This window comes from Bos mutus, chromosome 5, assembly GCF_027580195.1.
Source record: "Bos mutus isolate GX-2022 chromosome 5, NWIPB_WYAK_1.1, whole genome shotgun sequence".
NCBI lineage: Eukaryota > Metazoa > Chordata > Mammalia > Artiodactyla > Bovidae > Bos > Bos mutus.
This window is the reverse complement of record NC_091621.1, coordinates 49,139,618-49,163,398: the sequence shown is the minus strand read 5'-3', so window position 1 is coordinate 49,163,398 and position 23,781 is coordinate 49,139,618. Positions and strand designations below refer to the sequence as shown.

General features: G+C 38.7%; 1 protein-coding gene across 1 annotated transcript; it reads left to right on the top strand.

Annotated features, from left to right (window-relative positions):
• The first annotated feature begins 5,123 nt into the window (after positions 1 to 5,123).
• MRPL42 (mitochondrial ribosomal protein L42) lies at positions 5,124 to 21,109 on the top strand. Its single transcript, XM_070370925.1, has 6 exons — positions 5,124 to 5,200; positions 5,934 to 6,011; positions 6,628 to 6,787; positions 12,100 to 12,163; positions 13,692 to 13,776; positions 20,942 to 21,109. The coding sequence occupies exons 3-6, from the start codon at positions 6,718 to 6,720 to the stop codon at positions 21,107 to 21,109; spliced, it is 387 nt and encodes a 128-aa protein (XP_070227026.1). The 5' UTR covers positions 5,124 to 5,200; positions 5,934 to 6,011; positions 6,628 to 6,717.
• The last annotated feature ends 2,672 nt before the right edge of the window (positions 21,110 to 23,781 follow it).

The window sequence follows — 23,781 nt, the reverse complement described above, 5'->3', positions numbered from 1 at the left end:
AATGAGTGGGTACTCCTTTCCGTTGTGGTGCACAGGCTTCTCATTGCAATGACTCCTCTTGTGGAACACAGGCTCTAGGGCATGCAAGCTCAGACCCTGTGGTGCTCGGGTTTAGTTGCTCAGTGGCATGTGGGATCCTCCCGGACCAGGGATCGAACCCTTGTCCCCTGCATTGGCAGGCAGCTTCCTATCCATGGTACCACCAGGGAAGTCCATAGGTGTGTTTGATTTATGTCATCATTTCTACACTTCGTTCCAAATTCTCTGAGGAGCTAAAAGTCACTCAAAAACTGAAGGAAACAAGTAACCCCCAAGTACCTTGGGGTAACCTACACAAGCAATTTGAGATGTCTTCTAGGCTGATTGTGAGGGTGAGGTCTGGAAGTGCAGTCTTCCAGGATCTTCTTCCACACGACCTGGAAGGAGAAGCAGAGCCCCCTCTTATGGTTGCCACCCATACCCTCCAAATGGAGTGTTACCTGAATTCATGTTACACCTATTACCTAATTTATCAGTGTGATGTGAGCCTCCAATCTCCTACCCAAGTTGTTTCACTTATTTGATTTCACTATTTGATTTATCAACATATTCAATGAAAGTATTACTGCTCAAAGCTATCCAGAATTCTTCTCCTATTCCATTAAAACTGGAGGATCATACTGTTTATATTTAAATAACATTAAATTGGATTACCAATCTCTGGCTTTACAGTCAGAGCACCAAAAACATGCCAAGGACACTTACTCTGACATGGTGCCAAGAACTTCCCTTTCACTTTTCCAAATCCACTCTTTCCCCTCATCCACTGTGTTCTCCTGGAAGTTAACCTGATTAGACAACGCTGCATGGAGGGGGTTCTTTCATCTCTGGTTTCTGTTTGGTTTGGGCCAATGACAAGCCCTTGCAGGAGATTGGAGAGGGAAAGGATAGAGAAGTCAGAGTAATTATTACCCTGGATTGTTCCTGGCAAGGTCACATCAGGCTGGCGATGCCCTTCAACAGCTGACAACTCTCCTCCAGGTAGCCAACTACAGGATTCTCTCCTGGAGTCTAGGAACTGCTCCCCCTGTTTATTCCTTCTGATCTGGAAGGAACAGCCAATAGTACCAAGCCTGGGTTATACTACTACTGCTCCGAGTGATTCCACTCATACCTCCTTAAAGAATTCCTCTGTAAATAAACTGCTCGGAATGATACCGGCTGAGTATGTCATTTGCTTTCTTCTGAGACTAAGTGATATACCAACTTAAAGCTAGAAATCATTATTTTCCATTTTAGACTAAGTCATTTTCTAAATTTTAATTGCATTCATTGGATTATTCCTGACAGTCAAAAGGGAAGGATTACATTTCAATGTCTAAGAAGTAGGTAATCTCTTTGGGTAAGATATTCATAAAAATTTATTACACAAGTATTTATTAACCACCTACAAGGTAAAATTATTGCTAGTACTGATTGAGTGCTTTACTATGTGTCAGGTACTTTGCAAAGCATTTGGGAAGACCCAAAGAAAATGGCAACCCACTCCAGTGTTCTTGCCTGGAGAATCCCAGGGATGGGGGACCCTGGTGGGCTGCCGTCTCTGGGGTCGCACAGAGTCGGACACGACTGAAGCGACTTAGCAGCAGCAGCAGCAGCAAAGGCACATTTGCTTACATCTCATTGTTATTGTTCAGTTGCTCATGTGTTCGACTCTTTTCGACCCCGCAGACTGCAGCACGTCAGGTTTCCCTGTCCTTCACCATCTCCCGGAGCTTGCTCAAACTCATGTCCATTGAGCCAGTGATGCCATACAACTATCTCATCCTCTGTCGACCCCTTCTCCTCCTGCCCTAAATCTTTCCCGGCATCAGGGTTTTTTCCAGTGAGTCAGCTCTTAGCATCAGGTGGCCAAAGTATTGGAGTTTCAGCTTCAGCATCAGTCCTTCCACTGAATATTCAGGACTGATTTCCTTTAGGGTTGACTGGTTTGATCTTCTTGCAGTCCAGGGGACTCCCAAGAGTCTTCTCCGACACCACAGTTTGAAAGCATCAGTTCTTTGGTGCTGAGCCTTCTTTATGGTCCAACTCTCACATCCATACATGACTACTGGAAAAACCATAGCTTTGGCTAGACAGACCTTTGTCAGCAAAGTAATGCCTCTGCTTTTCAATATGCTGTCTAGGTTTGTCATAGCTTTTCTTCTAAGGAGCAAGCGTCTTTTAATTCCATAGCTGCAGTCACCATGCACAGTGATTTTGGAGCCCCAAAAAATAGTCTGTTACTGTTTACATTGTTTCCGCATCTATTTGCCATGAAGTGATGGGACCAGATGCCATGATCTTAGATTTTTGAATGTTGAGTTTAAGCCAGCTTTTTCATTCTCCTCTTTCACTTTCTTCAAGAGGCTCTTTAGTTCTTCTTCACTTTCTGCCACAAGGGTGGTGTCATCTGCATATCTGAGGTTATTGATATTTCTCCCAGAAATCTGGGTTCCAGCTTGTGCTTCATCCAGATGGACATTTCTCATGATGTACTCTGCATATAAATCAAATAAGCAGGGTGACAATACACAGCCTTGTACTCCTTTCCCAATTTGGAACCAGTCTGTTGTTCCATGTCCAGTTCTAACTGTTGCTTCTTGACCTGTGTACATATGTCTCAGGAGGCAGGTTAGGTGGTCTGGTATTCCCATCTCTTGAAGAATTTTCCAGTTTGTTGTGAGCCACAGTCAAAGATTATAGCCAATGAAGTAGATGTTTTTTCTGGAATTCTCTTGCTTTTCAATGATGCAATGGATTTTGGCAATTTGACCTCTGGTTTGTCTGCCTTTTCTAAATCCAACTTGTACATCTGGAAGGTTTCAGTTCATGTACTGTTGAAGACTAGCTTGAAGGATTTTGAACATTACCTGGTCAGCATTTGAAATGAGTGCAATTCTATGGTAGTTTGAACATTGTTAGGCATTGCCTTTCTTTGGGATTGGAGTGAAAATTGACATTTTCCAGTCCTGTGGCCACTGCCGAATTTTTCAAATTTTCTGGCATATTGAGTGCAGCACTTCAACAGCATCATCTTTTAGGATTTGAAATAGCTCAGCTGGAATTCCATAACCTCCATTAGCCTTGTTGATACATAGTGATGCTTCCTTCCTACGGCCCACTTGACCGTGCACTCCAGGATGTCTGGCTGTAGGTGAGTGATCACACCATCATGGTTGTCTGGGTCATGAAGATCTTTTTTGTATCGTTCTTCTGTGTATCCTTGCTACCTCTTAATATCTTCTGCTTCTGTTCGGTCCATATATCTCATTGGCCAGCACTTAAGTCACATGACCACTCCTATGTTTGAAAGGGAGGCTGGGAAATGTAAATTTTAAAATTCAGAATAGATGTATACTCAGTCAAAGATTAGGGGTTCTATTAATATGGAGGAAAGGGAGAAAGAACTTAACAGTTTTTGGTGTAAATTTCTTATGGTTTCTGGTGGGATCATTTATCAATGCTATTAAACGTATGTAATTTAATATGATCATAACCATAGTTATATGTTTCACAGCATTTTTTCCAAGGCACTCAAGACAATGATAATAAATTACTTATACAATTATACATTTACTTTCTGCAGTTCCCACTTGATGTGAAATCTCTAAATACATAGACTGTTATTCAGGTGTTTGGTACATCTAATAAGTGCTCAGTAAATATTTGTAGAATGAATGAGTGCAGTAGAATAAATTTAAAATTTAGGAGTTGCATAAAAGCAACTAATAATGAAAAAACTTTATACTGTGAGAATCTCTGATCATCTAAATAAGTCCTGATGATCTCCAGGAGGCTTGCAGTTTGAAACTGACAATATTTAAGGTGTTTGTAGGAAAGATTTTCATGATACACAGGTAAGTGGAATAAAGGTATATTAGAAAAGATAGTCTAGGGTGCATGTATGTGTGTTTATTGATATATGTATGAATATATTAACAGTAATAAAAGAAAAACTAAACATAATGTGTTTGTGTGAAAGAGAGGGAGACTGAAGAAGAATCAGGCTGGCAGGTTCATGTCTCAGCTCCATTACTGGCCACAGGACTTTAAAACAGTACACATAATGTGTCTGATAACTGTTAGCTACTATCATAGTACAGATACACAAAAAGACAAAAAGTGCAAGATTACACATCAAAATGTTAGCATGTTGGAAATTAGTTTTAAAACTGCTGACACTGAACTCTACATTTATGAAACTCTTCCTGACACACTCTCAGACTGTGTATTATTGGTTTTCACACTGCCTCTCTCCGGCTGCTTATGAGAGGCCCTTGCTGGCTGTCCTCCTCCACCGGACCGCTAAACGTTGGAATTTCCTGGCTAGGTTCTGGGTACTTTTCTTTTTTTTTTCTACACTCACTCCTTATGTGCACAGGCCCATGGCTGGTTTCTTTTCTGGTCTCAGCTTTGTGAACCTTTCTTCGCCCCACTGAGCCTCCCTGTTGGTCAGTGGTTCCCACTCGGCTCACAGCCATTGAGACGTGTCCTGTGGAATCGTCTTTGATTCGTCTCTCTTCAGCTCTGCACAGTGAATGTTTGACGAGTCCATTGATCGTTCCTTCCAATCTGTTTCTCCTCCCTGTCTTCCCCTACAGCATAGTCCGGAAAGACATTATAGCGTGGCCTTTTCTTCCCTCTAAGATACAAGGCAAGGTTCAGGATTCTGCACGTCTTCCTCTCATAATAAATAACCAGCACCGTTCTCAAAACATAATGCTGGGCTTTTAGGTTGAAGGGTTGCCCCGCTTCCCCATGTCAAACGTTAAATCCAACGCCACTACTCCTTCAATGCTTCTCTGAAATGTCTCTTTCCGTAGGAAACCTAATTCATCCGAGGATGGATCTCAAGTTGCTCCGATTATTGGTATAAACTTAAAAAAGACAGTGTTTGTTACTTTCTTAAGGATATGACTGGGGAACAGTGAATTTGTTTTTGGAGATAGTGCTAGTAAACTTGCTGGCGAACTGCTGCAACTAAACCCGGGAGCAGGCTGGATGAATCCCCGCTCCACACCCGCCGTCGCCGCGCACCCCCAACCCCGGCACCATGGGCTCCTTCCGGCGGAGACTACATTTCCCAGAGTGCCCCGCGGGCCAGGAAGGCGCGTGGAGTTGTGCCGTCTAGAGCCGGGACTGAGGCAAGATGGCGGCTTCGCGGTGAGCAGCAGTTCAGGTAACTGCTGCCCTGTCCTTTTCCCGTCTAGGGGTCCCTAGAAGCTCGGCGGGCCCAGAGGCTTATTGGCAAGTGTTGAGGTCTCCTATGTCCTATCCTACGGCAGGATAAAGCCTCTGGCATTACCAGACTCAGTCTGTCTTGCAGAAGGGCTGGCGTGTGTCCTCTCGCTTCGTGTGGGAGCTACGCTCCAGGTGAAAGGTGCTAGTTCTGATAGCCTATTTCTCAAACCTCAGCCCCTCTCAGGCTCCCCGCAACCCTGTATTCTTCAGAGTTGAATTCCAAGCCAAGGGATATACCCTCTGAATTCTCTTTGAGGTGAATAATCTGATCCCTGGGTTTCAGAGAGAATGTCGTTTAAAACGTTCTGTTCCTCAGTTCGTAGTTAGAAGATAGGGGTTTGCGTTTCCTCCATACCACCTATTAAGCAGCGGTAAAGTGGGCGGACAAACCATTTGACTTCTCTGAGCCTAGGTTCTTAGTTTTTTAAGTGGAGATGCCTAACTTCTACACTTGTGAAAGAGCATATAATGTATAGGAAAATGGGTTGTAAACTGTAGAAAGGAACTCAGGGATGTCAGTGCTAATGTACTGACCGTGCAAGGAGTCATCTGCATAGTTTAGCAACTAAGATTGATAAAGTACGATGTTATCACTGTGCAGGGATGGGGGTGTGGGGAATAGTCATAGAATAGTCAGTTGCAAACGAATGATGTATGTCATTTATTCACAGCAGCCTGGAGTTGTTTCCCCGCGTTTTACCGTGGAAGGGACAGGGAGGATTGCTTAATGACTCGCCCAAACTTTCCCGGTTTGTAAATGATTGACTCTGAAGCTCTTGGAAGCAAGTTATTTAAATTTTGTACTTTAATTAATTCATGAATCAAAATAAAGATACTTCCCATGATTAATATGAGAGTAAGATGAATGGTAGTGAAAGCACCTTGGAAAGCTAGAAATCTCATACATATATAAGAGGGCGAAATTTTATTCGGGGCTTTAGGATAGGATGTTTATGTGTGTTTCTCTAAGTCAATATTTAATAAGCCACGGCTGGGTCATCTTGTTTAATATTTCATTTAATCAGAAACAATACCATTGTAAGAGATGTAATAAGATCTTGTCTTTGGTACCTGGGAAGTTGTACACTGACACATTAGCTTTATGAAAGGAGAATGCTCTGTGTAGCATGTGTGACTGTTTCTAAGAGTAATTACACATTGGCTGTGCACTCATTGAATGGAAATAACTATAACATCTGATGGTGTTGCTCTTTGTCCTATATTGCCTGGAAGCGGAAAGTTGTTTAAAAAGTTTTGCGTTAGTGTCTATGGTTTTAGGTAGTGATCTTATTTTGTGCTGTTCAGTGTGTTGTGTCGCTTCAGTTTATCATAGGTAGCACTGATTTTTCTTTATCACTTTTGCAGGGGTGAAGATTGTTATATCTAGAAGCAGATTTTAAAAGCAGTTTCTCTTCAAATCATCTTTATACCACCTGATAAGCATTTTGATTCACCATGGCATTGGCAGCAGTAAAATGGGCAATATCAAGCAGAACTATGTTGAAACATTTATTTCCAGTTGAAAGTAAGTTGGGTGTTGTTTTTTTTTAATGGTTAAAAGATTTTAAACTTTTTCAAATATTATAATATCATAATATGTGTTCACTGAAGAAAATTTACAGTGTTTAGTTATTGTATATGTTTGCTATTATATAGGAGGCATATCTATTCCACATATTGTATAATGTGGAAAGATCCTTATATAGAAAGGGGTGTATGTCAGACAGTATCTATTTTATGATCTAATTTGTGCATTTGAAAGATGATTGACCTGTATATGTATATCAACATTTATAAATGAAGAGTTAAAGATGTGGACCAAGTAAGTTATCTTTGTAGACCACAAGTGGGATTTAACTGAGGCCAAGTGAAGGACTAATAAAGAGGAACTTTTTCTGGTTTGAATTACTTATGTTTCCACATACTGCTTTTTTTTAAAAAAAGTATTTATTTATTTACTTATTTATTTGGCTCTGCTGGGTCTTTGTTGCTGCTCAGGCTTTTTCTCTAGTTGCAGAGACCAGGGGCTACTCTTTGTTCGGTGCTCAGGCTTCTTCTTGAGGTGGCTTTTCTTGTTGTGGAGCAAGGGCTCTAGGGCACTCGGGCTTCAGTAGTTGAAGCTCCTGGGCTCTAGAACACAGGCTCAATAGTTGTGGTGCTAGGGTTTAGTTGCTCCCTGGCCCGTGGGATCTTCCGCAACAAGGGATTGAACCCATGTCTCCTGTATTGGCAGGCAGATTTTTTATCACTGAGCCACCATGGAAGTCCTCATATACTACTTTTTTGGCAGTTCTTAAAATTAGCAAATAAGGGCCAAATGTACAATTCCATCTTACAGATATGATTATTGTTAATATTTTGGTGTATTTGTATTTTTTCTATGTAATTTTTTTAAAAAATGTAATTTCTTCCTTTTTTGAAGAAACAGTGTAATATTTTCTTCAAAGCCTAGTAATACATGTTTGATAGTCAAAACATTGACCTATATAAATAAACAGGCAATTAAAATCTTATTTCCTGACCAACCTTCTTTTCTCTTCCCTTTTCCTCTGTTTGTGAACTGCATTCTCCCATTTCTAAAGCAGACATGGTTAGAATGCTACAGTAGGTTTTCTTTTTCATGTTTAGCTAGTCAGCCAACATTTTTACTCATCTCTGCCCAATCTTAATCTCTTTATTCATGTTTCCTGTTGACTGCCATTTGTAATTGAACATTTCTATTGGAAGGACTGATGCTAAAGCTGAAACTCCAATACTTTGGCCACCTCATGTGAAGAGTTGACTCATTGGAAAAGACTCTGATACTGGGAGGGATTGAGGGCAGGAGGAGAAGGGGACGACAGAGGATGAGATGGCTGGATGGCATCACTGACTTGATGGACATGAGTTTGAGTGAACCCCGGGAGTTGATGATGGACAGGGAGACCTGGTGTGCTGCAATTCATGGGGTCGCAAAGACACGACCGAGCAAGTGAACTGAACTGAGTTAAGAGGAAAAGAGTTATTTGAAGACTAGAGGGTTAAAAACGATATAAATAAAAGTACAATTAAGTAAACAGAGGATGAGATTGCTAAGAGTCTTTAGATACACACTAAAATCAGTGAAAACAAAACTGCAGTCAGCCCTTGATTACCTAGGAGCATTTGTTGTTGAGAACTTGGGGAGAGAGCTCTGCTGCAATTAGTCTCTCTTTTGCCCTGATAGGAACTCAGCCCCAGGGCTGATGGGAAATCAGGCCTAATCAATTTTTACCTAGTCCATGTCCTGAAACAGCAGTTTGTCCTTACTCAGGTTAATCTGAAAACCAGTTAATCTGCCCATGGCAAAGTTAAAAATGTCTATGTAGACTTCACCAGTTGGGCTATCCCAGAAAATAACTCCATCATCACTCAGTCATCCTAATAATCATGGACTACCTAACCTCTTGCATCCTGAAGCCCCTTATTCTACACAATTTGTATTATTACTAGTGAAGGTAAAATATTATTATTACTGTTGCTATTGATATTTTATACAAAAGGGAAGGATGTTAAAAGATTAGAGGCAAAGCAAACGGTTATTGGAAAATTCAACGAGCACAAATAAAAAGGCCTTCCTGTACTCTGAAAGGGACATTTAAAACCTTTTGAAATATATAGCCACTGTGAAAAATTTTCAACTTTTAAGCACCTTAAGTCTTTTGATGTTTACAACTTTGAATTTCACAATAATTTACTTATCATGTGATATTGTCTTTCTGAAGATGAAGGAGCGTGAGTTCTCTGGCCCTCAGAAACTCAACCAAATTGCATATCTGATAAATTAGAGCTAAGGTCAAAACTGTGTCTTCTCAATATACTTTCTGCTATACTGTCTTTGTTGAAGTAATTTAAGATAATTCAGCATTTGAAAATGAATAGGACTATCAGCTTTTACAGATCATATCATAATGCAATTAAACTGTGTGTATGTATAAATATATACATAAAACAGGAAAAGTCCTTGAGATGTGGAGAACTGACTCTCATGGGAGATTCTTTTTGGCGTATTGAGTTGCTTTGGATTGATTGACGTTAACTTTGCCATCAGTCCTAATTATGCCTTTAGAATTTCTGATACTTAACCATATCTAGAATTTTTCTCTTGCTAAAATGTCAAATAAGTTTTTTTGAGTATTAATTATACAGAAATTAACATTTCAGAGGCAGTTTAGCAGTCTCTTCTTTTTTATTAAGCATGATAGGGGGCACAGTAATAAGCAGGATGTTCATTTAAGAATTTATTTAGACTCGTAGTTAAAATAGACAACTATGGAAACAATACCTGGAATAGAAGGTAGAATGTATGTGTCATGAGGGTACAAACAAATGTCTGTAAGTGCAGAGTAGAAATTTTGCAGTTTCTGTTGAACTGAAAGTCTTGTTGTCTTGAGTTTTCCCTCTTGCCTACCTAAAAATGGTAAATTCTCTCTGTCCTTCCTCTGCCACCCAACCCTCCTTTCTTTCAGCAAGCATGTAGATCACTTAGCTGGTTTATATTCAGAGAATACAAATGACTTTTAATACTAATCCATACATAGTTAAGAAGATCCCCAACAGTGTCAAATAAGAAAATAAAATATGTATAAATGATTTTTATATTACCCTCTGATTTGTCTTAATGAGTACACTTCTGTATTAGCACAAATAATGAAAATTAATAAATCTTTTGAAAGATGAGGTTATATTTCTAATTCTTTGTATTTTTGTTATCTTTACATCAATGGAATTGTGGGGTCAACATTTTGCTGAAGAATCTTTTACGGTCTAGTGAGTTTTGTTAAGGTACTTTTTAATGTATTCGAGTAAGGATTTATATTTAGAACTCCTGCTGCTGCTGCTGCTGCTAAGTCACTTCAGTCGTGTGCGATTCTGTGTGACCCCATAGATGGCAGCCCACCAGGCTTCCCCGTCCCTGGGATTCTCCAGGCAAGAGTACTGGAGTGGGTTGCCATTTCCTTCTCCAATGCAGGAAAGTGAAAAGTGGAAGTGAGGTTGCTCAGTCGTGTCCAACTCTAGTGACCCCATGGACTGCAGCCTACCAGGCTCCTCCGTCCATCGGATTTTCTAGGCAAAAGTACCGGAGTGGGGTGCCATTGCCACTCTTAAGTATATACAGTCCTTGGGGAAAGGAGAGGTATACAAAGATGGAAAATGCAACTTTGTTTAGACATCTCTGATACATGTAAATAACTGGTGCATTGAAAAAAAAGACCACAGAGATGGTATAGCAATGTTGTATGGAGTGTTGGTTGTGGAGCATGCAGAATAGACAGCTCTTCTGTGATGGGGGTTGTCGGGCAGGGAAAAGGGAAAAAGAATTTCATGGAAGAGTAGCATTTGACTTTTGAAAGATGAGTGGTATTTGAACCAAGTTGGGATGGCATTCCATACTGAGGAGCAAGAGACTAGTTGAGAGAAGTTGATCTCTACAGAAGATTTATTCAGAATTTTTTTTAACCATACTGAACTACATTTTTCCTTTATATTTAAAAGAATTACCATTACTCTGGATGTAGAGAAACCTTTTACAAACCGTTAAAAAAATATGGCTTTTGAATTTGCTGCTGCTGCAGCTAAGTCACTTCAGTCGTGTCCAACTCTGTGCAACCCAATAGACGGTAGCCCACCAGGCTCCCCCGTCCCTGGGATTCTCCAGGTAAGAACATTGGAGTGGGTTGCCATTTCCTTCTCCAATGCATGAAAGTGAAAAGTGAAAGTGAAGTCACTCAGTCGTGTCTGACTCTTAGCGACCCCATGGACTGTAGCCCACCAGGCTCCTCCATCCATGGGATTTTCCAGGCAAGAGGACTGGAGTGGGGTGCCATTGCCTTCTCTGTTTGAATTTGCAGGTATTCTAAAAAAAAGGAAATGTCAGCATTTTGATTAAGAAAAGTTGATTTTGAAGTTTATTTTGTATTTTGTCACTTAAACACTCCCCTTTTATGGACCGTGCACTCCAGTTGCACTAAAGTTTTTATTTATTTATTTGACTGTGCTCCCTGGCTTGAAGGATCTTAATTCCCTGACTAGGGATCAAACCCAGCCCCTGTCAGTGAATGCACCAAGTCCTAAACACTGGACCGCCGGGGAATTCCCAACACTAAAGTTTTATGTTCTTTCTTTCCTTTGATTGTTGGCACTTTTTATTACCTCTCTAAGGAACGTTGTCGGAGAAGGCAATGGCACCCCACTCCAGTCCTCTTGCCTGTAAAATCCCATGGAAGGAGGAGCCTGGTGGGCTTCAGTCCATCGGGTCGCTAAGAGTTGGACATGACTGAGTGACTTCACTTTCACTTTTCACTGTCATGCATTGGAGAAGGAAATGGCAACCCACTCCAGTGTTCTTGCCTAGAGAGTCCCAGGGATGGGGGAGCCTGGTGGGCTGCCATCTATGGGGTCGCACAGAGTCAGACACAACTGAAGTGACTTAGCAGCAGCAAGGAACGTTGTACTTATCCACTAATAACTCCAGTTTACTGCTTCATCCTTCAGAACACCCTAAAGATCATATCCATATTCTTGAACCCATACTCCTGTTTTGTGACTTGTCGGTGTGCCCCTTCTACTCCCGGTTCTTCTGCGCTAACAGGGCTTATCTTCGTATTGGAGTTGTTCGTTTACGTGTCCCTCTCTCGCCGGGTTTGAACCTTTTTTGAGGGCAGGATCTTAACTTACTGAATCCTTAGCTCCAAGTACAGCCCTGCTTCATAGTGAATATAGTGAATATTGGTTGAATGGGTAAAACTAACTTTACATTTGTGTGAGAACATATGCTCAAATGAACTAAATCCATTTTACTGTTTGGGGATTTTGCAGATGGAGCCTTATATTGTGTTGGTCACAAATCTACATATTCTTCTCTTCCAGATGACTATAATTGGTACGTATTGAAATCCAGTTGGAAAAAAAAAATGAGTCTCTTAGCTCTGTCTGAAATGATTGTTTTATTTCTTGTTTTGGTATTTCTGCTTTCTTTTCTGATTGTTCTTTCTTTAATTTTGTTTTTAAAAAATATTTCAGTGATCTTATTTACCCAGTGTCTGGACTTATAAATGTTTTAAATAAAAATCATTTATCATTGTGTTTCAGTGAATACTTCATTTGTTCTAAGACAGATGTGCTGATAGAAATGCTGTCTTTTCTTCCTGAAGCATTCTTTAGTTTTTTTGAAAAGTTAATTACTTTTATGATTTTCTCTTAGAGTTCTTATCCGTTAGCTTAAACAATTATTTATCTTATCTTTTGTTGATATTGAATAATCCTAAATTGTAAATATTTAATTTAACCACAAATTATTTGGTACTTATTCAGTTCTAGTCAGTATGCTAAGAGCTAGGAGTAGCATATGAATGGAATGTTGTCCTTTATAGCAGAGTCCTATGTGCAGAAGCTACAACATTTTTTTTTTCTTAAGTTACTTTTTAAAAAAAAATAATTTTATTTATGTATTTATTTTTGGCTCTGCTGGGTCTTTGTTGATCTGCCTGGGCATTCTTTAGTGGCAGTGAGCAGGGGCTTCACTGCTGTGTGCCGGCTTCTCATCTTGGTGGCTTCTCTTGTGGAGCACGGGCTCTAGGCACGGGGGACTCAGTAGTTGGAGCTACGGGGCTCTAGAGCATGTGGGCTTCCGTAGTTGTGGCGCAGTGGGCTTCGTTGCTTCGTGGTATCTGGGATCCTCCTGGACCAGGGATCAAACCCCTGTCACCTGCATTGGCAGGCAGATTTTCTTTTATCACTGAAGAAACCAGGAAAGCCCCATGAAGTTGTTTTATTGTGAAATTTAGTAAAAATATATTTTCTTATCTCTTGACACCAGTTTTAATTGTAAATTTAGTAAGTATTAGGATAGTGATGCAATAAGACTAGATAATAGGTGGCACTTTTTGAACCTGAAAAGATTGAATCTTACATGTTTTGCATTATGCCAAGGGCGCTTGGAGAAATGCTGATCTAGAAAAAGTGTTCAGCTACAGTCTTTATGATTGGAAATTCAGGTGATCCTTTACCTGGAAGATTATGTATTTTGCTGATCTTCAGCTTTAATAATTCAAGTAATCTTACAGCTTTTTGAAGGTAGCTTTTAGATAAGGAAAGGAAGTTCTATTAATAGTGATGCATGAACATGAAGATCTCTTCCAAAGATTTGGAGAACAAACTAACAAAACAAGTAATTCAAAGGATAATAGATAAAATCATGGGTAATGGGGTTGTTGTGGTAGTTAAATTGACATATTTTGTGGGATGGTCTGAATTGTCTGCTGTGATACGGGTACCTCCTTTGCCAGTCCAGTGACAAGGCATTTATTCTTCAAGGATTGGTGATTAACAGATTTGAGCTCTAATACTCATTTTGCCTTGAATACAGTATAAACCTGTCTCTGAAATGTTCATTCTTCTTTTTTTTAAAGCAAAGTAGAGCTTGCTCTGACATCTGATGCCAGGACAATTGTATGCTACCACCCTTCTGTGGACATTCCATATGAACACACAAAAGTATGTATAAGCAGATCTCTTATGATTTTTAATTTGCTGTTGAAATACACTTCTTTACAGTGTCCAAAGAGAAGGGAATTGTTTGATTTTCTTTATTTGGTGTTGTCTTTTGGCTTTTTTATTTTACTGTTTTGATTTTTCTCTTCCTCTTTCTCTAAAGATTTTTTTCAATACACAAAGTGAACCATTTAAACACAACTATGGCATCAATTTCTTGCCTAAAATTTGGCAGGTTACTGACTAGGGATCAAACACACTTAGTATAAATTTTAAAAACACAGTGTGCCATGCTACTGTATACTGCAGGCTAATAAATTATGAGAAGTTTGTATTTTAGAGTGCTGTTTCATAACTTTTATATTGTGTTGGTTCTGATCATCCTTTAATGTTTGGTGAATTTCTTCCTGTTTTTGGTTAGTTTTTTCTAATGGGCCAACATGGGCATAATTTTAAGTGGCCTAGTTTAATTAATGTTTTCCATATTTCTTCAAAAGTGAAGCACTAGATAAAGGAGGCTATGTTTTTACTTTAATACAATTTATTTAACTTGACCCAAGTCTTTATTTATTATTTTATGTGTGAATTGCCTTCTCTTTTTTCTTTAAGCCTTCTTCTACTATATTTGGAAATGTTTGATTTGCTTTTTGAGGAAAAAATACTTAAGTAGTTCATCACATGATGCATCTAGTGGTAGCTGTTTTTAAAAATCATCATTAAGTCTAGAGTACTGATTTGATAGAAAAAATTAATTTTAGTTTGCTATTTTGTATTCTCTTTTTAATTTTGTCATTTTGTCTGCCTACCTTGTATTCTAGCTAGGTATCATAGGCAGTAATTTTGTACCTTTTCTGTTTCATTTCTTTGAACAGCTTTTAGAAAACAGGTGTAAGTCACTGGCTTTTGGCCTGTAACCTCTAGCTCGTACTGTATTGTGTCTTCTCCCATTTTTATTTTGTATTAGTTTTCTGGTTGTGTGCTTTATTCCTGTGTTAGCAGTTATACTAAAAAGCCCAAGATTGTGTGGTCTTTTCTCACTATCCAGATTCTCATCTCCATATAGCTGTTTGCATCCACGAATCTGACACTTTTCCTGTCCTTCCCAACTCTTAAAACATCTGCATTCTATTAAAACTTGCGATCTTTATAAAGTCTCTCAGAACCTTAACTTCTTCTAGAACGTTGGCTTCGCCTTCTGACTCTTAAAAGAAAGTTGGTTGTACCCTAGCCCCGTTGCTTCCTTAGCACTCTTAAGTAGTTATGCTTTCTCTCCTAAACCCTTTTACTACTGAGCCTAGAGAAAGAATAGATGTCCCTGTGGCTCTTCACTGTCATATCCAGGTCATCTTTCCTCCTCTCTAACGGTTTCTAGCTTGCTTTGTAGTTTGGATCATTAAATCATGCTATCTCCTTATCTTTTTTTTTTTTTTTTTGCTGTCATCCTGCAGTTCACTTCTCATCCTCCCTTCCCCATCCCTCCACTCTTCTTTGAAGATTTTAAATGTACTTTGACACTCACCAACACTGTTTGTATCCTAATTCTTTGTTATTTCAGCGTCCGTGTAGATGATCTGTCTACTACCCCAGCCTCTGACTTCTTGACCTTTTATCCCTACAGCGGCCCCCACTCCCATGGTTGTTCCTTGCCACTGTGCTGTGCTTAGTCGCTCAGTGGTATCCGATTCTTTGCGACCCCGTGGACTGTAGCCTGCCAGGTCTCCTGTCCATGGGGATTCTCCAGGCAAGAATACTAGAGTGGGTTGGCCGTTCTTTTCTCCAAGGGGTCTTCCCAACCCAGGGATCGGACAAGGTCTCCCGTATTGCAGGTGGATTCTCTATCGTCTAAGCCTCCAGGGAAGCCCATGGTAGTTTTCTAGAGAGGTTTTAATCACAAATAATTCTTCCTCCCAATCTAGATGTTTAAGAATTCCATTAGTGTGCTACCAGCTCCTCCTAGCTTCCCAGCTCCAAGAATTATTTATTCCCTCATTAAGACCTCCATCGATTGATGGAACCATGTTTTCGCAGTCCTTTTCGTATCTCATACATTCTCCTTACCTGGGATCGATTCCATGGTCGTCATCATCATCACTCCCTTGCATACATACCCGTCTCTGTTTGTTTTTTTGTTGCCCTTCCTTTGCTGTATCAGTTGTCTCCTTTCTGGTGTCTTCAGTATCCCTCTCTAGTCTAGGAGATCACTCGTGTGAGGTCACACATAATCCCTCTACACAGTGGATTCTCTGCTGTTCTTTAAGGTAGATACTTAGGAAGCTCCTGCCTCAGGGCCCATGTAGTTACTGCTTCCTCTGCCTGAATGCTGTAGTTTATTCCCTCTCCTTGAGGTCTTTCCTTATTTGTTACCTAGAGAGACCTTCCTTGACCACTGCATTTAAAGTAGTACCCCTGCCCCTGGAGTCCCTGTTGTCCTTCTTTGCTTTGCTTTTCTCAATAGCATTTATCATTTCTGGCACAATGGATGTTTTCCTGCTATTCTGTGTGTCTCCCTTCATTAAAATGTAAGCTCCATGAGGACAGGGCCTTGTCTGTTTTGTTCTACTTTTTGCTATATCATCAGCACCTGGAAAACCTTTGTACTTGGTTGGTGCACAATAAATATTTGTTGATCAACTAAATAAATTGGGTCCTCTCCATGATTTTCTGTTTTAAAGCTAAGAGATACAAATTTGTAGAAGCTTGGAAATTTTTTGTTTCTCAATTACAGATTGGACTTTATTTACAATAGGAAACATTCATGAAAATACATTGTTAAAATATGTTCTTTTTGAATCTAGATTTACAGATTTCACAAAGTATATAGCATTAAATAACTGTATTTAAACATGACTTATCATTTAGATTGGATTTTCTTTTTTCAAGGAAGTAGCTGCAACTCTGTTCTGTTCTGTGCTTAGTTGCTCAGTTGTGTCCAACTCTTTGTGACCCCAAGGACTAACTGTAGCCTGCTAGGCTCCTCTCTGTCCATGGGGATTCTCCAGGCAAGAATACTGAAGTGGGTTGCCATGCCTTTTCTCCAGGGGCTCTTCCCAACGCAGAAATCAATCGGGGTCTCCTGCATTGCAGGCGGATTCTTTACCATCTGAGCTACCAGGGAAGCCCAGCTGCAACTCTAGTGGACCCTTTAATTGTCTAGGCCCTAGAAAGCATATTGCATACAAAGATCCTGTTCATATGTAGAAATACCTACTGACACTGACTTTAAGAAAATTAAAATGATTTATATGATTGGTTTTCTGGTAACTTGCATTTGCATCTAGATGTTGATTATATTCCAAATATCCAGGTAAAAAGATCTTTCTTTCTCTTTCGCCCAGGTATAAGTCTTATTAAAACTAAAAATGTTTTTCTAGAATTTATGATTTCTAGTTTAGGAAAATAAAGATTTTAAACCAGGGACAAAAAAATAATAATTTGGAAAAATAAAGTAAAAATGTAAGTATTAGGCAATTCTTTTTAGTGGTTGATTTAGTGGAAAATTTGAAAAGTCAAATTTTAAAAATTCTTAAGAAAAACAAGGAAAATTCAAGATGACAGTTCTAAATGTTTTTTTAAAGTTGACATACAGTTTTAGTTTTTCCTTTTTACTGAAATATTCATGTACCCTTTCTTTGAAATTTGATCAGGGAGATCAAGTGCAACCTAAAAGTCAGTTCTAAGTCTGTAGAGGCTTTTGGTTTAGACTTCGAGGAAGCCATTAATTCTAATGTCTTTTTTCTGTGTGCCTGGGAAAGAAAATGTTTTTAATTATACAAAGCAGAGAGAATTTGTGATATATTAGAATTGAGCCTGTTTGGGAATAGGAAGAGAGACAATGAACATTTATTAACTTGAAAATAGCGGATAATATTTAAAACATTTGATCTTTAGTAACAAGTATAGTAACCTAAGGGGCTTCTCAGATGGCTCAGTGGTAAAGAATCCACCTGCTAAGCAGGAGACTCAGCTTTATCCCTAGGTTGGAAAGATCTCTCTGAAGAAGGAAATGGTAATTCATTCCAGTATTGCCTGGGGAATTCTATGGACTGAGGAGCCTGGCAGGCTAGAGTCCATAGGGTTACAACAAGTCAGGAATGACTAGCGACTAAAAACAATAACAACACAATAACCTAAAGGAGAGAAAACTATAGGCTCTAATCTAGTGTTTGCTGGTATCCTTCAGAGTCTGATAGTAACTTGCAAAGACATATTAATATTTCACTCTATATGTAAGAGATGACCTTATAAAATTACTTTAAATGTTTAAGGGACACTTCTTTAAAAAATAATAATAAATTAATACTTTTTTCCTGTTTGAGGCCTTAAAAGAAACATTAGCAGCTTGTTCAGTCACTCAGTCATGTCTGACTCTTTGCAACCCCGTGAACTGCAGCATGCCAGGCTTCCTTCCCTGTCCTTCACTATCTCCTGGGGTTTGCTTAGTTTCATGTCCATTGAGTCAGTAATGGTGTTTAACCATCTCATCCTCTGCCGCTCCCTTCTCCTTTTGCCTTCAATCTTTCCCAGCATCAGGGTCTTTTCCAATGAGTCAGTTCTTCGAGTCAGGTGGTCAAAGTATTGGAGCTTCAGCTTCAGTATCAGTCGTTCCGATGAATATTCAGGGTTGATTTCCTTTAAGATTGATTGGTTTGATTTCCTTGCAGTCCAAGGGACTCTCAGGAGTCTTCTGTAGCACCACAGTTTGAAAGCATCAATTCTTCGGCTCTTAGACTTCTTTATGGTCCCAACTCTCACATCAAACCTATATTAAGTAGGTAATTACTCCTCAGATTTTACAGAAAGGAAATTAAGAGCTTAAATAACTTTTCCAAGGTCACAGAGTTAGTAGTTATTGACCAAAGCCCAAATTCTTAACCTCTTCATTATACTTTCTCCTTATTCCCTCCCACACTGTGGTTCCTTATTTCTACTTATGTCAAATTGTTGTACTTAGTGCTCAGTGGTTAAGTGATGTCTGACAGTTTGCAACCCCATGAACTATGGATTGCCATGCTCCTCTGTCCATGGGATTTCCCAGGCAGGAGTACTGGAGTGGGTTGTCATTTCCTTCTCCAGAGGATTTTCTTGACCCAGGGATCGAACCTGCATCTCCCACATTTTAGACAGATCCTTTACCACTGAACCACGAAAACTGAAACTGTGAAAGCTTTTTATAATCTTTTTTTCTCAGGGTCCCTTTTTTAAGATTACCTGTTTATTGTGTTTTTACCTACTTTGCTTTACTTGTAATGTTTTTTATTCCTTCTAGAACTCATTCTGCACTCTATGACAAGGCTCTAACTTGGCTCCTGTTTTATGTTTCATTAATGTCTTTGTTACTTTGCATTTCTGAAGTACTTAGTCAGTTCGCCACCATCATGTACTTACAGATTGCCTTTTAAAATGGCTTTATTTTTTTATGTACATAAGCTAAATAAATATGAATATGTGCTCTAACATTTAATACAGTGGTAGAATGTAGTAGTTGTCATTAATAGTGTATGAATATAAGAAGACGTCTGTGTTTGAATCGTTTCATTTGTAAATTCAAGGTTTCATTGTGTTGTAATACATATATAAGGTGTTTGTAAAGCTTATATATGTTTTCAGTTCATTCTCTTAGTTGTGTCTGACTCTTTGTGACCCCATGGACTGCAGCACACCAGGCTTCCTTGTCCATCACCAACTCCTGAGCTTGCTCAAACTCATGTCCATTGAGTCGGTGATGCCATCCAACCATCTCATCCTCTGTCATCCCCTTCTCCTCTTGCCTTCAATCTTTCCCAATATCAGGGTATTTTCAAATGGGTCAGTTCTTCGCATCAGGTGGCCAAAGTATTGGAGTTTCAGCTTCAGCATCAGTCCTTCCAGTGAATATTAAGGACTGATCTCCTTTAGGATGGACTGGTTAGATCTCCTTGCAGTCCAAGGGACTCTAAGGAGTCTTCTCCAACACCACAGTTCAAAAGCATCAATTCTTTGGTGCTCGGCTTTCTTTATAGTCCATCTCTCACATCCGTACATGACTGCTGGAAAAACCATAGCTTTGACTAGATGGACCTTTGTCAGCAAAGTAATGTCTCTGCTTTTCAGTATACTGTCTAGGTTGGTCATGGCTTTTCTTCCAAGGAGCAAGCCTCTTTTATATATGTTATGTATAAATATATATATGTCTTATATATGATATATATGTAACATACATATATGTTATTTTATATATGTTATATTTTTTATAAAACTAATATAATGTTACAGTCTTGTGTTACATGTCGTATCTCTTAATATTTAAAATATAGGTAAGCTGACTTTCCAAGGCACTGATTTTTAAGAGCTTTAGTCAGCCACTGTTGCTGATGGGCATATGCTATCTTACTAGTGTTGGGAAGAAATGAGATTTTTTTTTTAGTAATTAACATCTTTGGGGAAAGAAACTACTCAAATTATCATAAAGCATCATTTAATTCCAGTGCAGTCAGCTAAAATGAAAATACTGAAAAATTTTCCTTTTGGATATAAAAATGTCATTTTCAAATAAAGGTTTTTCATTGTATCTCACTTTAATGTTAGAGACTGTAGACACTGTAATTTTTTTTTTTTTTTTTTGCATGAGCCATGTGATATGTGGGATCTCAGCTCCCTGACCAGGGATCAAACTCAAGCCCCCTGCAGTGGAAGCATCAAATTTTAACCACTGGACCATTAGGGAAATCCTGAGACTGTAAACTTTTAAGTTAAAAAGTAAAATGGGCACGATTTATAGTTTTGAGAAATATAGAGTAAAGTAATAAGTACTTTATTATTGGGGGAAGATAAATTTAAGTAATAACTTTATTATTGGAAAGGAAACCCGGAACTTGATATGAGAAGAAAAATATTTCTGGGGACTTCCCTGATGGTCCAGTGGTTAGGGCTTTGTACTTCCACTGCAGAGGGCATAGCTTCAATCCCTAGTTGGAGAACTAAGATCCCACATTCCATGACTGGTGCAGCCAAAAATAACCACTGGACAGTACATTCTGATATGCTAACTGACAGTGCGACTCAGTGAAACCATTCTGGTGACTTACCTACCCACCTTGAGATACTGTGGTGGTAATTATTTTACTGTCAACTCAATCAGATGCTGGCTAACATTCCTACACGTTGATGTTCACTGCTGTTTATTTTGTAGCCTATCCCTCGGCCAGATCCAGTGCATAACAATGAAGAAACACATGATCTAGTACTGAAAACCAGATTAGAAGAAAAAAGTGAACACTTAGAGCAAGGACCCATGATAGAACAACTCAGTAAAATGTTCTTTACTACCAAGCACCGTTGGTATCCTCGTGGACAGTAAGTGTTTTCTTTTCTTCTTCATCTCTCACGGAACACTAAAGAAATAACACAGCTTTGTTTCTGTTAACAGCCTTCTGAGGTTGTACTTTGCCTGAAGGAGTTAACACCCAGTATGTTCACCTACTGAACTGTGCTTTTAAATCTACTTAAAGTGTAGCTAAAATGAAAGTATACTTCTTTTCTTCCCTTATTTTAGTGGGAGGGTTTAATCAAAGCTTTCAGGGAATCTTGCAGGGGTTCTTAAAATTTTTTCTATTTTGTGATATAGTCATTTAAAGTATTGTTTTTATTCATTGTCCTTAGAATATTTCTAACTAGATATCTGTGCAAAGTTTTAAATTCATTATAACAAAGCACAGCTCTTCTTTTCCACTTAAAAAAAGCCTTTCTCTCCCTTAATAATCTTTCTGTAATAAAATGATACTTGTGCATCAGTTTCCAGGGGAAAAAAATCTATGATTTTTTTTTTTGCCACTGTAGTGTCTATTTTAAGTTAGAACAATATTTGTTTTTAATTTATTGAAGCATAATTGGCCTACAATGTTATATTAGTTTGCGGTGTACCTCAAACTAGTGATTCAGTATTTTTATAGGTTTTACCCCATTTAAAATTAATACAAAATAATGGGTATATTTTCCTGTGCTGTGCAATATATCCATGTTGCTTGTTTATTTTATACATAGTAATTTGTGTTTCTTAATCTCGCACTCCTACCTTGCATCTCTCCCTTCTCCCCACTGGTTACCACTAGTTTGTTCTCTTGAGTCGGTTTCTGTTTTGTTACATATGTGTGCATGCTGAGTCACTTCAGTCGTGACCAACTCTTTGCAACCCCATGGACTGTAGCCCGCCAGGCTCCTGTGTCCTCCAGGGGACTCTCCAGGCAAGAATATTGGAGTGGGTTGCCATGCCCTCCTCCAGGGAATCTTCCTGACCCAGGGATCAAACCTGCATCTCTTATGTCTCCTGCATTGGCAGCTGGATTCTTTACCACTAGTGCCACCTGGGAAGCCCATTTTGTTATATACATTTGTTTTATTTTTTAGATTCCACATATAGGTGGTAACATAGAGTATTTGTCTTTCTCTGTCTGACCTATTTAACTAAACCTAATACTGGAAATTTCCTGGTTGTCCAGTGGTTAGGACTCTGTGCTTTCACTGCCGAGGACATGGATTCAGTCCCTGATTGGGAACTGAGATCCCACAAGCTGCTGTGTGTGGCAAATAAATATATTACATCTTCTTTATCCATTTATCTCTTGGCTACCATAGTGTCTTTCAATTCCTTCACCTATTTTATGTACCCTTCCTTGATTTTTCTTTCTTATTCAGTACCCACTTAGTTTATACATGCAGTCTGTTTTTCCCTCTTTGTAAATTATAGGAAAACAGGTTAGCAAACCATTTATATAGCTCCATATCTCAGTCACTGCTGTATTCTAAGATTTCTTTCTATGATTCATACCATTGCTCATGTTTATCATTTATTTCTTTCCCATCATCGAGATATTTTAGTTCAAGCCCCACCTTAAAATTTTTTTTATAATGGCTTTCAGTACTTGTTTCCTGCATGTTTCATATTGCTGCAGTTTTCTTGTGATCTTTTGTTCATAACCAAATTGCTGAAGTTATAAAAGTTCTGTGTTGGTTTGTAATTTGAAGAGGAAAGACTGAAGGCAAGAAGACCATTAGGGAGTCTTAAAACCAAATGTGTAATCTTCAGACTTTTCTGTCTAGTACCCCACCTGTGTTTGATCTTAATTACTGCTAATTAGCTTTGACTGCTAATTAATTTAATCTCCTGGTATGTCTTCTCCCTTCAGGATTACTAGGCATTTTCAGTTCTAAGCAGACTTTAATTAGATGCAGTTGATTATCCCAGTATCTCTCCTAATAAAGAGTTCAACATAAAAACTCCAGATGCTAGCTTATGTGTACAGAGAGAAGTTTTACCTGTAGGCATTGCCATTGTGATGCATCATCTTTCACAATTTTAATGTGTGATTACTGATACTTAACAAATATTTATTTGGTATGTATATATATAGATAGTTTGGTTTAATGGGAGCCATTTTCAAGTGTTGGTTTCTAGATGTTAGAGAACATTTCTTAAATATCAGACGGGATATACAAGGATATTTTACTAAATATTCCACAGTTTTAAAGTTATAACAGTTAAAAGAAAGGGACCCATTATGAGTTTACTACTTGGGGCTATATAACATCTTTTTAAATAAGTTATTGAAAGGTATAAAATACTTGTTTTTAAAGTATTTTAAAACAATTCAGAAGCATTTAAAGTATAAAATAAAAATCTTCTTTATACCTACAAATGCTGTCTTCCCCGTAGATGAACACTGTTAAACTCTCCCTATATGAATAACCCAACCTCATATTGTACTCAGTTCTGTGCTTTTTGAACTCCAATAAAGTAGAACCTTTTCTGAGAGTATAACTGTGTTAAAGAGGCTAGACTGACTTAAATCATCTTATCTCTGCTACTTACTAGCTAGTTATTCAATCTTGTTATCTATTGAAGAAAATAGAAATAATAATGCTTAATTTGCTTGGTGGTTTTTGAGATAAAATATAATCAAACACCTGGCATACAGTATATGTACAGTGGTAGTGATAATGATAATTAATACTGTCTCATTGTCTCCCACTCAC

What these genes read in the sequence shown, in the direction of transcription:
- MRPL42 (XM_070370925.1), top strand. Translation starts at nt 6,718, where the DNA reads ATGGCATTGGCAGCAGTAAAATGGGCAATATCAAGCAGAACTATGTTG. An exon ending in ACATTTATTTCCAGTTGAAA is followed by an intron (nt 6,788 to 12,099) that starts GTAAGTTGGGTG and finishes GGGATTTTGCAG; the next exon opens with ATGGAGCCTTATATTGTGTT. An exon ending in TTCCATATGAACACACAAAA is followed by an intron (nt 13,777 to 20,941) that starts GTATGTATAAGC and finishes TTTATTTTGTAG; the next exon opens with CCTATCCCTCGGCCAGATCC.